Below are 12,971 nucleotides of genomic sequence, written 5' to 3'. Positions count from 1 at the left end.
CTGCCCCATCCCTGGAAGTGTTCAAGGCCAGGTTGGATGGGGCTTGGAGCAACTTGGTCTGGTGGAAGGTGTTCCTGCCCATGGCAGGGGGGCTGGAACTGGATGATCTTTAACATCCCTTCCAACCAAACCATTCTATGATAAGAAACAGTCTTAGGTGATGAATGCTCCCTGTGGTAATCAGGGTCCTTCAGTGCAAAAAATAAACCTTACATCAGTAAATCTCCCAAATCCTGAGAATTCCTGTCTTTAGCAGCTTACATTCTGGGATCCCTCCAGTGAACTATTCTTCTGTGGCATTAAAAAGATCTGTTCAAAATCTTCAAAATATTTTTGGAAGATCTTTCAGTAGCTGGGATCCTGTAGACACAAAGGGTGCTGGATGCTCATTGTGGTTAATTCTTTCCACAGAACTCCTAAAATCTTTGTTCTCCCCATCTTCATCCCCATCCTTCTGAAGAGTGACTACAGGGTTCCTCCTGCTCTAACACCATCCATCTCCATACTCACTGTGCTTTGGGATGCCACTCAATTCCTACTTCTCCTATATTCGTTTCATCCATTTAAAAAGTTAGTGGGTTTTGTTATTTTTTTTTTTTTAATTTATTTTTAATGCACCATCTCCTAGTACCAAAATTAAGTTTCTTCACTATTGAGAGAATTACTTTTTACCTTTGCATCTTAGACCTGCTTCCATTTCAACATGGCATTCTCTTTGAAGACTGAAATACAGTAGGTCATCTGCTCCTCTGCACCTAGAAGTGAGAACTCTGGCAGGATAGGGAATTTTTCTCTCCCCATATTGCTATCTGCAGCAGATGATCAACCGTGTACTGTCAGTTACTCTGCCAAGTAGTGCCTGGATATCTACTTTTCCAAATGAATCTACACCCTAGCACTGAAGTTATTTCATTTTATCAAGAACGTGTGGTTGCTTTCTAACCAGTATACTGAATTACACTTTCCATTTGCTTTCTCCAGATATGGCTCCTACTTGGTGTGGAAAGAATTAGGGGGCTTCAATGAAAAATCGGTGGTTCCTCTGGGTCTGTATGCAGGGCAGCTGGCATTAAACTGGGGATGGACTCCAATATTTTTTGGAGCTCACAAAATGGGATGGGTAAGTGGAAAAGTAAGTTTCTTAATCACAGGCTTCTGCTGTCATTTGCAAGGTACTAAGACGCAAGTTTGGTGTTATAATCTTTTCACCCTGAAAATGAACCCGAGTACAGAATATGGCTTGCAGAAATTTTCTGAAATTCTCTTTAATGCACGCCAGCAGCCACCTGAGAGAATTTACATATCTACAACACCCTTAAATTTTTAGTTTTCAAGAAGCTCTTTCTGCCACACTTTGGTAAGAGCTTTGTGTGACTAGAAACTGTAATTTACACCTTACTAAAATTCCTAAGTATCTCTGGCAAACAGCAGCGATAAGAAGTTGATCATAACATTACTTGGGTAATCAGCACCTATTTTAGACAAAACTAATCTTCTGCAGTCTGAAGAGAAACAGCTTGCCTCAAAAATAAAAATCAGTAATAAAAATAAAAAATATTTGCCTGGTTCTCTAAATATACATGCAATGCTGTAATAGTAGAAGACTTTGCAATCCATCATTGATTCATTCACACCGCATCTCTTCAGGCAGCATCTATGACATGAAAAGACTGCACAAGTTTACTTAGCTGAAGTGACTTGCTTAAAGTCACACTGGGTTCGTAGTCAATGTAACACTTCCCGCTGCCAAAAGAAGAGGGTATGGGTGAGAGGGATTTTATTCTCCCTCTCCCACCCCCAGCTGGAATGCATTTCTCTTGACTGTTGTATCATTTTGTGAGCCAATTGACTCACAACTCAGCAGAAATCTATCTTTTTTTTTGCTGGCCGGTTTTCTGAGAAAGAATTAACTCTCAGAGGGATTCAACAAGTGCCAGAGCTAAATAGAAAGAGCAACACAAAGACTATCTAGTCAAGAAAATGCAAAAAGTAAAACCACCACTAACCACCTTCCTGTGTTTCAGGGATTGGTGACTCTCCTGCTGGCAACTGGTACAGCAACAGCTACAACTGCTTCGTGGTATAATATCAACAAAACAGCAGCTTATTTGATGGTTCCTTATTTAGCTTGGCTAACCATGGCTTCTGCGCTCAATTACCGTATCTGGAAGGACAATCGCAACAAGAAACAATCTGAATAAACAGTTTTCAGCCAAAAAGATTCACACCCCACACCCCCCCCCCGAATTTTCTAAATAAAGTATGGCCTAATTTTATTTTTAGCTGAACTACTTAAATCATTAGTTTGCTAATTACAAGTTGACAAAGCAGTACTTGTTTAAAACAAATACACCTTTACTAGGCAAGTGACAAAGGGATGTATGCCTGACAGGGTTTTATAGCAAACTAAAAGATAGTGCTGATTGAAAAGCACTAGTTTTCTGTATTAAAGCATCACCTTTTATATGAGAACAACATTTTAACTATTACCAGAAATAAGCATGAACTCCAGCTTCATTATGTTCAGAGGAAGAAATCCAGTCATATATTAACACAGCTTCCACAAAGCTGCTCCTAACAGTTACAGGCATGACTGTGGCCTGAATCTTTTATTTTTACCACTAGACACAGTGCTTTAGTGCTGTGTCCCACTACAGCTGCCAGATATTTATCTTCTGGTCATTGTACTCCGGAAATGTTTAAGACGAGATCTTTTTCACAATTTGTGCCTTCCCACTTCAAAGCATTGTACAATCTAGTGTCAGCTAAATGCATTAAACTACATGTAAACTTACTAACCTTGTTCATCTGTTTTTATTGTTTTTAAATGGTTTTAAGCAGAAAAATACCGAAGGCAACAGGGTGCTATAGACTCAAAGATAGCCCCTTCATCTTTTCTCCTCACCACTGCAATGGGGAAGACAAACCAGGAAATTCAGAGCACCCGGACAGAAACTGAGGGGACCCAAATATTCAGCAGCCCCCTGCACACACCTCTGAGGCATCACCAGCAGCACTGGCCAAACAGCACTAACCCACTCCACCCGGACCCTCAGTATGACCTCAGTTCACCACTAGACCTTGACAGTGGAGCCGACAGCCAGGCCACGGGTGGGTCTGTTGCCCAGCAAGGCAGTACATACACCATAGCTACTAGTCTCTCCTACCTGCACCTTCTCACTTCAGCTGCTTAGAAATAGAAACAAGGGTTTCTTCTCTTCAGGGTTACAGTAGCTGACATAGTAAGATCTGGGATGCATAGTTCAACCAGTTGCTTCCTATAAGATAAAAACATCTCTGTTGTTTAAGAGCACAACAACAGACTATTTTTGCCCACACCTTGTGGTCCCACTGCAGAAATCTTACTACTTCTGGTTTGCTAAGTGTGACATCAGTTTCCTTTCCTTATGAGGGAAATCTTCCCCTTTACTCTAGATCCACAGGCACTTTGTTACATGTTTTCAGGTATTTTGAAGGCAGAAAGTGCCCTCTGCTCTCCTACAAGTGACAAATACATCCGCTGAGCAGCACTGCATGTCCCCTTACGTCCAGTCTCAAGCATCCATTACTATATTCTATGCCACAGAGAAGCTTTCTCCCTATACTGGAAGTAGTCACACCATTTATGTTAAACACTTCACCATGTTTATTTAATTGCATTTAAGTAAGGAGTCCAAAAAAGTTCTGACTCATGAGAAGACTGATACAGCTGTCAGCACCACTTCTAGCTGTGCAATCCAGCTATCCCTTCTGCCCCACCTGCACAGCAACTGAATTTTTGTAAGACACAGATGGTTTATTTCTCCAGCCTATGTTCCAGTCAGTGGAAAGAAGCAGGTTTCTGACCATCTTGGAGCAGCCTAAAATATCCCTCTCCCTTCCAGATCACGAGGGGTAACATGCTGCATATTTGCAAAGCTTGAAGCAGGGTTTAGAACATTTATATAATTTTATACATGTACTTCACTCTCAAGCAGATCCCAATTGCTGCAAACTAGCTTAAAAAACACTACCCACATAATATATACTTCACAACAGACAGCAGAATTTTTGCTACTTGTACTTATACAAAGCAACAAAATACAGCCTAAAATTGCTAAATTTCAGCCAGTTACTCAGAGAGAGGAGATATTAGGAATGATTAATTTCAAACTGATGCCCAACTCCCAAATACCTTAATCTTAGGCCCTAAACTTCAAAGTCCAAAGACTGCTTGGGCTTCTAGCAGTTTTCCAGATCCCTTTTATTCCTTCAGGCTTCTTCTGCATTCCTGTGCTGCTCTAGACATTGCATCCTTCTCACTTCCTGCCTGACCCCTTCTCAAAAATCCAGTTTCTTTAAAGGGCAGACTAAGCACAACAGCCAGCAGTACAGGGTTCCTAAAGGTGGGTTTTGTTCACCTTTTTTTAAATAAGAAAAATAGGAAGATCCGTCAAATCTTTAATCTCTTTACCCTAGTAGTTCATTGCACTGAAATACCATATTATCTTCCCATCAGAATATTTTTAGATCTTTGTATAAGAGGGATAGATAAGAAAGAGACATACAAACTCCCATATGATTCAGTAAATTATAGTTTTAATGTTGACACAGGGAACTTGTGCAATGTTTCCCAGCAAGCAAGCAGGCTACCTGAGAAACAAGTCAATTGCTCCAGTTACTGTCCTATTTTGACATCTCCCATATTCAACAAACAAGATATTTGGTCAACACAAACTGATGATTTATAGAACTAAGCAAGACAAGGAAAATGCAGACAAAATGATTATCAATACAGTATATGGTATACGGATATCCTTCTGCTACGAATATTTTTTTCCTGGTTTACCAGTATAGGAAAATAGTTGCATCAGCAGCTCATAGAACTGAAATATAAAACTTGCTGTTAAGCATATCTGGGAAGGAAATTAAGAGTCAAGCCTCCTGTGGCTAGACAATGCACGTCACATGGCAGCTGTCTGTTTCATCCAGAAATAGGGTGCTGAAGACATCATTAAAAAAGGTAGGGTGGTATTTGCAGGCTCTATCACAGTCAGGATTAAAGTTCACCTCCAGGATCTGAGGCTGCATAATTCTTTTCCCTGTAAAGGGGAACACAAACATTGCCTCTTAATACAAGCTCTACAGAGATCCTGAAGCAATACCTATCTTTAAGCCAGAGATTATAGAAAATAACTGGAAAAAACCATCTTTCACAACCCAAGCTGGTAGGGTGTTTTTATTTCAGCGGGTTTGGTTTTCTTAGGAGGTATGGAAGTCTGTCCTACCATCGTTATCCAGAGGACAATTATTAAACAGATTCTGCAATCACAGTGCTAATTCAATGTCTCATTTAGAATGAGAATTCACAGCATTTTAATAGGATCTCCCTGATACAGCTGTCTTGCTTGACAGTCTGAAACATCTTCCAGAAAACTCTGCTTCTCCTTTCACATTTCAGTGCAACCCTTCCTTTCTTAAAGCTCTTGGATATCTGCCTTTCCAGTTCTAGCAGTCCTGCTCCTTTACACTCCAGCCACTCCCACCTGCCACTTCATCTCACTCCTAGAAGGAAGTCAGGCACTTTAATTTTCTCTTAAAGCTTCATCAGTACAGTTCAGAATTCAGGATCAAATGCACTCTGTGCAAAGAGAAACAAAAGATTTTATTTCCTGTCTGGTGTTGAGATCGTGAGGGTACAAGCTTCTGATGCAGAAGTAAACCATACTCTGCTCTGCACAGAAGGGACTAATCTATTTGTCCATAGGCTGCCTACAGCATCACAGCCGTGACACTGGCACCCATGCCCCCATCTTCATAAGGCTAGGGACCTGCGCAACTCATGTTCAGTCAGGGCTGTAATGTGAGGTTGGTCCTTTTACTATAATAGTTTTCCTCGAGCTAGCAATATTAGTGAGTAGCTTTGCCTCTCCCATTCAACTAAACTCTGGGACAGGTGAAAGAGCATTCAACGTGGATGTAGCAGACCCAGATTCAAACCCTTGCTCCACCTGATCTGAACAGCAAAGGCTCAATTCCACACCCCTTGTTTCTCAATTATTTCCTTCCATGAAAGTGATTCAGTATTTACAGAATCAGCCACTGCAGCAGTAGGCTAGTGACACCCATCCAACATACAACATCTAATCACTCCTCTGGCAAACCTCGGCACAAGCAATTAATTTCTCCTGTGTCCTGGAGACCACAATATCACAAGAAAAGAGCACACTCAGTTCTGTTTAATACTCCCCTGTCAGTCCTCTTTGTGTTGGTGCCTCTGCTACTTTTCTACCTGCAAGAGACACATGTGTCTGTGTTGGGCACGCTTACAAAACATTTCTGAGCCTCTTGGTGAGATAAAGAATTCAACCTGTTTGGCAAGTTTTGCTACCAGTCCTCCACAACTGGCTGGAAGAAAGGCTCCAGGTAGTTAGCCACGCTGTGGCACTAACATGAAGCAGCTTCACATACATGTTCTTGCAGAGACTTGGCAACAACTGAATGACAGTCCTGAGGACATCAATAGCACTGAAGTGGTGAATGTGGTCCCTTCCCTGCTTTAATAAGTAACTGTGCATTGAAGATGCTGCTTCAAGCCTGGAAGCCACAGATAAGATGTTTCTTTAAGGTTTTCATAAAGAGACAGGTATTTCAGACATTCGCTCACCATAAATGGGAAAGAAAACTTGCTGCTGTCAGAGCGACTACACTGCTGTACAGCTAGGGTTTTTTTTTGTGTGTGTGGTGTTTTGTGGTTAGGTTTTTTAAATTTTTATTTTCTTTTTAAACAGAGAATGGCAGTAGCAGGGGCACAAGGGAAGCAAGGAGTCAGCCAAGCACAGTTAACAGCTCCCCCATCATTCCTGTTAACCAGTACGGCAAATGCTAACCCACAGATCTGCAAATCCAGATATGCTTTGATGGCCGTGGGAGGTGCAGAGCACACAGCTTACACTGCTTGAAAAACAGTAAGAGTTCAGACAGAGGAAATAAATTTCTGAAAATATAAAGAATTCAACATTTAAAGAAAGGAGTTTCTCACCATCTCTGCTGGTGTCCCATTTAAGCATCAAGTCAATGGCATATATTGCTCTTGATGATGGATAATCACAGATGCCAAGAGGTGCAGGTTTAGCTGAAGCAACTTGGAACAATTCAGCAAATGCCTTAAAAATGTTCGCCTAATAACAGAAAAAGGTCTCTGAATGAGAAGTGAGGTTCCATAAAAGCTATAAACACATTTTTAAAACACTTCATACAGCTTTTTAAAGAGTTTGTATAAGTTAACTAGCCAACAGATTAAAATCTGTACAGTATTAGCTTCAAAATGTGCATTTAGACCTAAAGATAACACAGTGAAAGTGCTGAGCACCCAGCAATATCCAGGGACTTTTCCAGGGAGCAAATCAGAATTATAGAAATCCTTAAAATAGAGCATTTAACAATAGAATTAATCCCCTTCTCAGGTTTTATGTACAGTATTGCACTTATGTGTAGAGGAGGGGAAAAGGAAAACTCAGGAGAGTTCTGTGAAGACCAGCAGCACAACTGAAGTTCTGACTTTTTCCTGCCTAGGAAGTTGTATTCTAGCTTCGTTTTGTTTTGTTCTGCAATGAAAAATCTTCTACCCACCTATACCCCTCTAAAAAGCAGAGGGCGGGGGGGACATGGAGATTTTAAGAACATACTACATTGATATTTTGAGAAACAGTCAGATATCCAATGTGAAAGTGAAATAAAACAGAAAGAACATACAGGTGTGAATTTTAGCACTGAGTTTATACTGCAGTGAACCATTCCTTCTGCAAATGAAAGGATGGTGTAATACTTCCTATTCTGCACACAATACTACTTTGGGTAACCTACAGTAGGTATTTTGACATCTCCCTCTTCACCCCTCGTAGTCTCTTCCAGACTATTTTAAACCTAACGCTGCAAAACATGTCATGCTCTGAGTATCATTCATTGGATATGAGGTCCTAGTTAAAACTGATGTAAATTAACTTATGGAAATCAGCCCACAGTTGGGTAATTTAGTCACTTTTGAAAGCATACGGACATATAAATGCTCAGCTACTGTTCATTCTGCATCTTCTAGTTCCTCATAAATATGGAAGAAAGCAACAATCCAGTTTTGTGCATGTTTTTGAACCATGTCTTCACATTCAGCTTTTCCTTTCAAGCATGAATTACATGCAAAAATCTGAGAAGGCCCTAATCCGCCTTCCTCCATGTTTTATGGGACTATAGTATTTGTAGCTTCCTCTTCACAGATAAAAGATGCCCTAGTATTAGGGAACCATCTGATTTCTTGTGAAAAGTCATTAATGCAACAACCAGGGAGAGGGCTCTGGCCAGCTCACTAACATAGAGAAGCTGCGCCAGCAACTGGAAATTCTGCACTGCAGTCTCAAAGGCAAGATTTAATTTAACAAACAGGAGTTCTAACTTACTAGCTCAGAAATACCATGTTGGTGGAGGAGGGATCTTTAAGAAAAGACAGAAGGTCAGCCTAACTTGTTTTGTTTTAAATCTGCCACAGTATACAAACACAGCCTCTGCACCATCCAATCTGAGAGCGTAACCCTTTAAGCACAGCACACCTGGAGCAGTGCTTATTTCTATCAGCCACCTGGGCACAGGTGGGCACATCCTTGTCCTATGAGTAAGCTCCAGTGCACAGCACGCTAACCTGAAAGTGTATAGGGAGATCTTTTGACCAACAGCTCTGCTTAAAGTAGATAAAATCAAAACCTGTGATGCCATTCCACTGAGATTGCTAGATACTGTCATTTCCTACTCACTTGAGTTTCCTACTTCTTCGACATCTCCTTATCTTGTGAAGCCATTTAGAACAAAGGAAGCAAGAGCCTGAATACCTCAGTGGTTCCACTTTTCAGAATCAGAGTTAATATTCTGCTGAAAAGAGTAGTGTAGGCTTTGAAAACAACCTTTCCACAGTTACGTGAGCAACATCTGTAGTGATAAGCACACTTTACATTCCGGACTTCCCTGCCTTTTTGCATGAAACACTAGATCTCCACAACCATAGAATCACAGAATCGATTTGGCTGGAAGAGATCTCTGGGATCAAGTCCAACCTTAGTCCTAACACCACCATGTCAGCTAGACCATGGCACTCAGTGCCACGTCCAGTCTTTTCTTAAACACCTCGAGGGATGGTGCTCAACCACCTCCCTGGGCAGCCCATCCCAATGCCTAATGACCCTTTCTGTGAAGAAATGCCTCCTAATATCTAACCTGAGCCTCCCCTGGCACAGCTTGAGACTATGCCCTCTTGTCCTGTCACTAGTTGCCTGGGAGAAGAGGCCAGCCCCCCACCTGGCTACACCCTCCTTTCAGGTCATTGTAGAGAGCGATCAGGTCTCCCCTCAGCCTCCTCTTCTCCAGACTAAACCCCCCCAGCTCCCTCAGCCGCTCCCCATCAGACTTGTGCTCCAGACCCTTCACCACCTTCGTTGCCCTTCTCTGGACTCGCTCCAGCACCTCAAGGTCTTTCTTGTAGTGAGGGGCCCAGAACTGAACACAGCACTCGAGGTGCGGCCTCACCAGTGCCGAGTACAGGGGAACAATCACTGCCCTGGTCCTGCTGGTCACACTATTTCTGATACAGGCCAGGATGCTATTGGCCTTCTCTGCCACCTGGGCACACTCCTGGCTCATGTTCAGCCTGTTGTTGACCAGCACGCCCAGGTCTAACCCCATGGGCTTAGATTATTGGCAACCTTCTGCAAAAAAGATGGAACTCATAAGAAAAAAAGACCCTAGTCCCAAGATCCTCCGGGTAGTCAGGACTGGTTTTATTACTAAGTCCAAGATAAAGAATTCTTATAGTGTAATCATGGCATAAAATTCTCAAATGCTAACAACAAAATGTTTGAGGGGGAATTATGCTAAGTTAAGAAATGCTTCTAAAGTAGAGGTTAATATCTGATGTCCATTGTGGAACCGATACACACGAAGTATGTCTTACAAGAAAAAAAACCACACACAACACTTCTGGAAAAGTTAGTTTGTGGAGTAAAAAAAGATCCATGAACATTTACACAAGAAAGATGAATTGCTGACTTACTTGTACCATTGTCCAAGGATATTCAGGATATTGTTTTTCAAACAGAGGAATAAATTCTTCACAGTGTACCTAAAACAGTTTAGCAACATCAAAGACTGTTTTGGTTGGGAATGACGGAGCAATCACATGACAAGAGAACCAAACATCAAATCTTTTTGCCATTCATACAAACCCAGACAGAGAACTAAGGAATTAGACAGCTCCTGAATACCTTCCTTGTTAACAGTATTTCTTGCTACAAAAGATCACACTAAAGTCTTTGACAATGATTCACTGCCATTTTAATAATCCTTTTACTGGTCTCTATCAATGTGGGCTATATTCAGGACATAGGTTTGAATTACCTTACTTAATCACAGATGATTGGGGGGGAAGAGGGGAAAGATTCTGCAAAAATATTTGCTTAGGACTTTGGGTACTTTCAACACCCTGACTGTTTAAGTGGATGTGAAACAGGTTATTTGGCAACAGTCACAAAGGCGGCACTGGAAGATTTTCTAACAGAAAGGTAAGGGAGCATTTTGGACTGTTTGCTTACCTGTTTTAATGTTACACCGGGAGCATAATTCATGACTGTGAAATGCTTCTCATAGTCATCCAAGTCATCAAGTGAAAATGCCCTAAGGAATAAAACAAATCCTTAGTTTCAAGGTATCAGATTTAATCTAAGCCCCTACACACTAATAAGGAGAATTTAATTACCGATTTGAAAAGCGCAGCCAGAATACATCATAGACATACAGCTTGAGTGGTTTTATGGACCGCAGCAATACAACATAACGGATGTCAAATTTAACCATCCCCACATCTTCTCGGTGAAACAAGACTGGATTCTCAATATATTTGCACACTACCTACAACAAAGCAAACACTCACAGTAAATATAATTCAACTGAAATGAAAACAAAGTGTCACTGGATCTTGATGATTTAAGGTATCCTTGTATACATTTCAGTTTTTCTTTAGAAATGTGCATGAATATACAATGTTGTTATGCAAATAGGTACCTTTTATCAAACTCTGACATCAGGGTAGGGAAAAGTGGGAGGCCAGAATGTACTCATTTTTAAAAATCACAAAATTAATTTTATTTATCATTTTGGTGATGTTGTTGTTTTGAACTAGAAACATGAAGCAATCCTTTCTGCATTTCTGCATTCCAGAAGATACATACAGTCCACAACATCAACAGAAATAAAGCTGAAGCGACACTGTGAGGTATGACCGTATATTGCAGACTCCCTATAGAAAGCTCTGTGATTCATCTGTTGTCGGCGAAGATGGTACTTTGTGCCACTGAGCAGAGCTGTGGATCAGCAATAATGATCAACCAGGGGACAGAAGCAATAACGTTCCAAAATTTATGACCAATGCTAACTATAGATAATGTGTGTTCATCTGCCAGTCTGAGGATTAGCGTTAACGCAGCACCACACTGGAGTATTTATTACTGTCAGGGTAAGTTTCATTTTTTAAATAAGAAAACACCACGCTCTTTTGAGTTCATCACTGCAACAAATGGAGCTGATCAATTTGAATTTGAATCAATTCTGAATTGATTGAAACTGTACATTTATAGCCAGCATATGAATTTTGAAGAAAATTTCCTTCTTCGTGTTTTTAGGCTTCCTTCTATGAAGCAGTTTTTTCATCTCTCCTCTTTAAATCGCATTCAAAACCATGCTGTCTAACCTTTGGGCTGCTTTCCCTATGCCTGATGATATTGTTAAGGTTGTTGGTGATGTGGGTATCCAGGCTTCTGGCCAAGTTCCATGGTTTGCATATCCAGTGATTGTCTTCTCCTCTGAGAGGGAGAGAAAAAGAGAGAGAAAAGCCAACACCTGTAAGTATCCATCTCATTCATCTATCTGAACATTCACTTGAACTGATCTATGTACTCCCTGAATAAATACTTTATAAAGCTGTGGGCTATGGTGCAAGAACTAAGGACTTTTGCCTGACAGCTGGGAGCGGTAGGCCTTAGGTGTAAAGGGGAGAAAAAGGCAGTGGTAGCTTTCGCTGATCTTTCCAGTTAGGGCCTAGCATGGTCTCATTATTTATTTCCTTCTTCTGCATCCGACTCCTTCAAAAGGCAAAAACAACCCATCAACAGGACAGAATCATCATGAACACACACAGGTCATGGTGCAGAAATCATTCTGCCAGGAGTCTGAGAACATTCTGGCACAGTATTGTGCAATTTTCCGAATTGATTCCCTGATAACACCTCCAAATCATTCACATTAAATGACACTAGAACTCATCTCTTTCGGAAGAAATCATACAATATCTCAACAGTTCATATTGCAAGAAAATGAAAGCACACCACTGTCTTCTCACTTTCTAGTACCTAGCTACCTCAAGGGGCAAAACTCTCTGAAATATCCTTGAGGAAAACAGGAAGCATGCTGGTCTTTCAATGTACCTTTCAGAGTAAGGGCAGGGTGACACATGATGTCTTCCTTTCCTCAATCTAGCATCCTGAGAAGCTTCTTGAACTTCATGATAAACAGCATAAACTGAGCTGAAGTTAGCAGTGTTAAGAAGGTCTGGTTTGCTTATTTGAAAATTCCTATCCGCTCCTTCACGTTCCCTACATACACATTGCATTCACTGTCAATCCTTGATATTAAAAAGGAATTAAAATACCAAACACTAGGGATACATGGAAGGAGCACTGTCTCCTGGTCATGCCAGTCAGTAACAGAATACTTAGAGCAAAGAACGACCAAACGAAATGCTTGGCAGGTGACACAATAAACAAGCGTCACCAAAGAAGCAACCTTTCAACCAGAGTACTCCATGCTAGGCATAAGAGGTTACTCCACTAACAGTACCTAATGCTCTCTTTCTCTCTTTCCAAAAGAAAGTCTTAGTTTCCACCCACTCCAAGGCAGCT

At 41.1% G+C, this 12,971-nt stretch overlaps 2 protein-coding genes across 2 annotated transcripts in view; one reads left to right on the top strand and one right to left on the bottom strand.

The window, feature by feature from the left end:
* Positions 1-2,300, top strand: part of TSPO (translocator protein (18kDa)) — a 5,382-nt gene extending 3,082 nt beyond the window's left edge. The window contains exons 2-3 of the mRNA XM_009704446.1: positions 982-1,120; positions 2,025-2,300. Coding sequence (XP_009702748.1) covers positions 982-1,120; positions 2,025-2,201 — 316 coding nt within the window. The 3' untranslated portion in view covers positions 2,202-2,300. The remainder of the gene's footprint in view (positions 1-981; positions 1,121-2,024) is intronic.
* A 2,264-nt stretch (positions 2,301-4,564) lies between these two features.
* TTLL12 (tubulin tyrosine ligase-like family, member 12) overlaps positions 4,565-12,971 on the bottom strand; it is a 23,634-nt gene continuing 15,227 nt past the window's right edge. The window contains exons 8-13 of the mRNA XM_009704445.1: positions 11,765-11,876; positions 10,775-10,926; positions 10,611-10,692; positions 10,073-10,141; positions 7,022-7,160; positions 4,565-5,081 (exon numbers count right to left, since the gene is read on the bottom strand). Of these exons, the coding sequence (XP_009702747.1) occupies positions 4,930-5,081; positions 7,022-7,160; positions 10,073-10,141; positions 10,611-10,692; positions 10,775-10,926; positions 11,765-11,876 (706 nt within the window). The 3' untranslated portion in view covers positions 4,565-4,929. The remainder of the gene's footprint in view (positions 5,082-7,021; positions 7,161-10,072; positions 10,142-10,610; positions 10,693-10,774; positions 10,927-11,764; positions 11,877-12,971) is intronic.

The sequence above is a fragment of the Cariama cristata genome, unplaced genomic scaffold (assembly GCF_000690535.1).
Source record: "Cariama cristata isolate BGI_N322 unplaced genomic scaffold, ASM69053v1 scaffold22887, whole genome shotgun sequence".
NCBI lineage: Eukaryota > Metazoa > Chordata > Aves > Cariamiformes > Cariamidae > Cariama > Cariama cristata.
The sequence above is the reverse complement of the archived record's forward strand: the minus strand, read 5'-3'. Positions and strand labels throughout refer to the sequence as shown.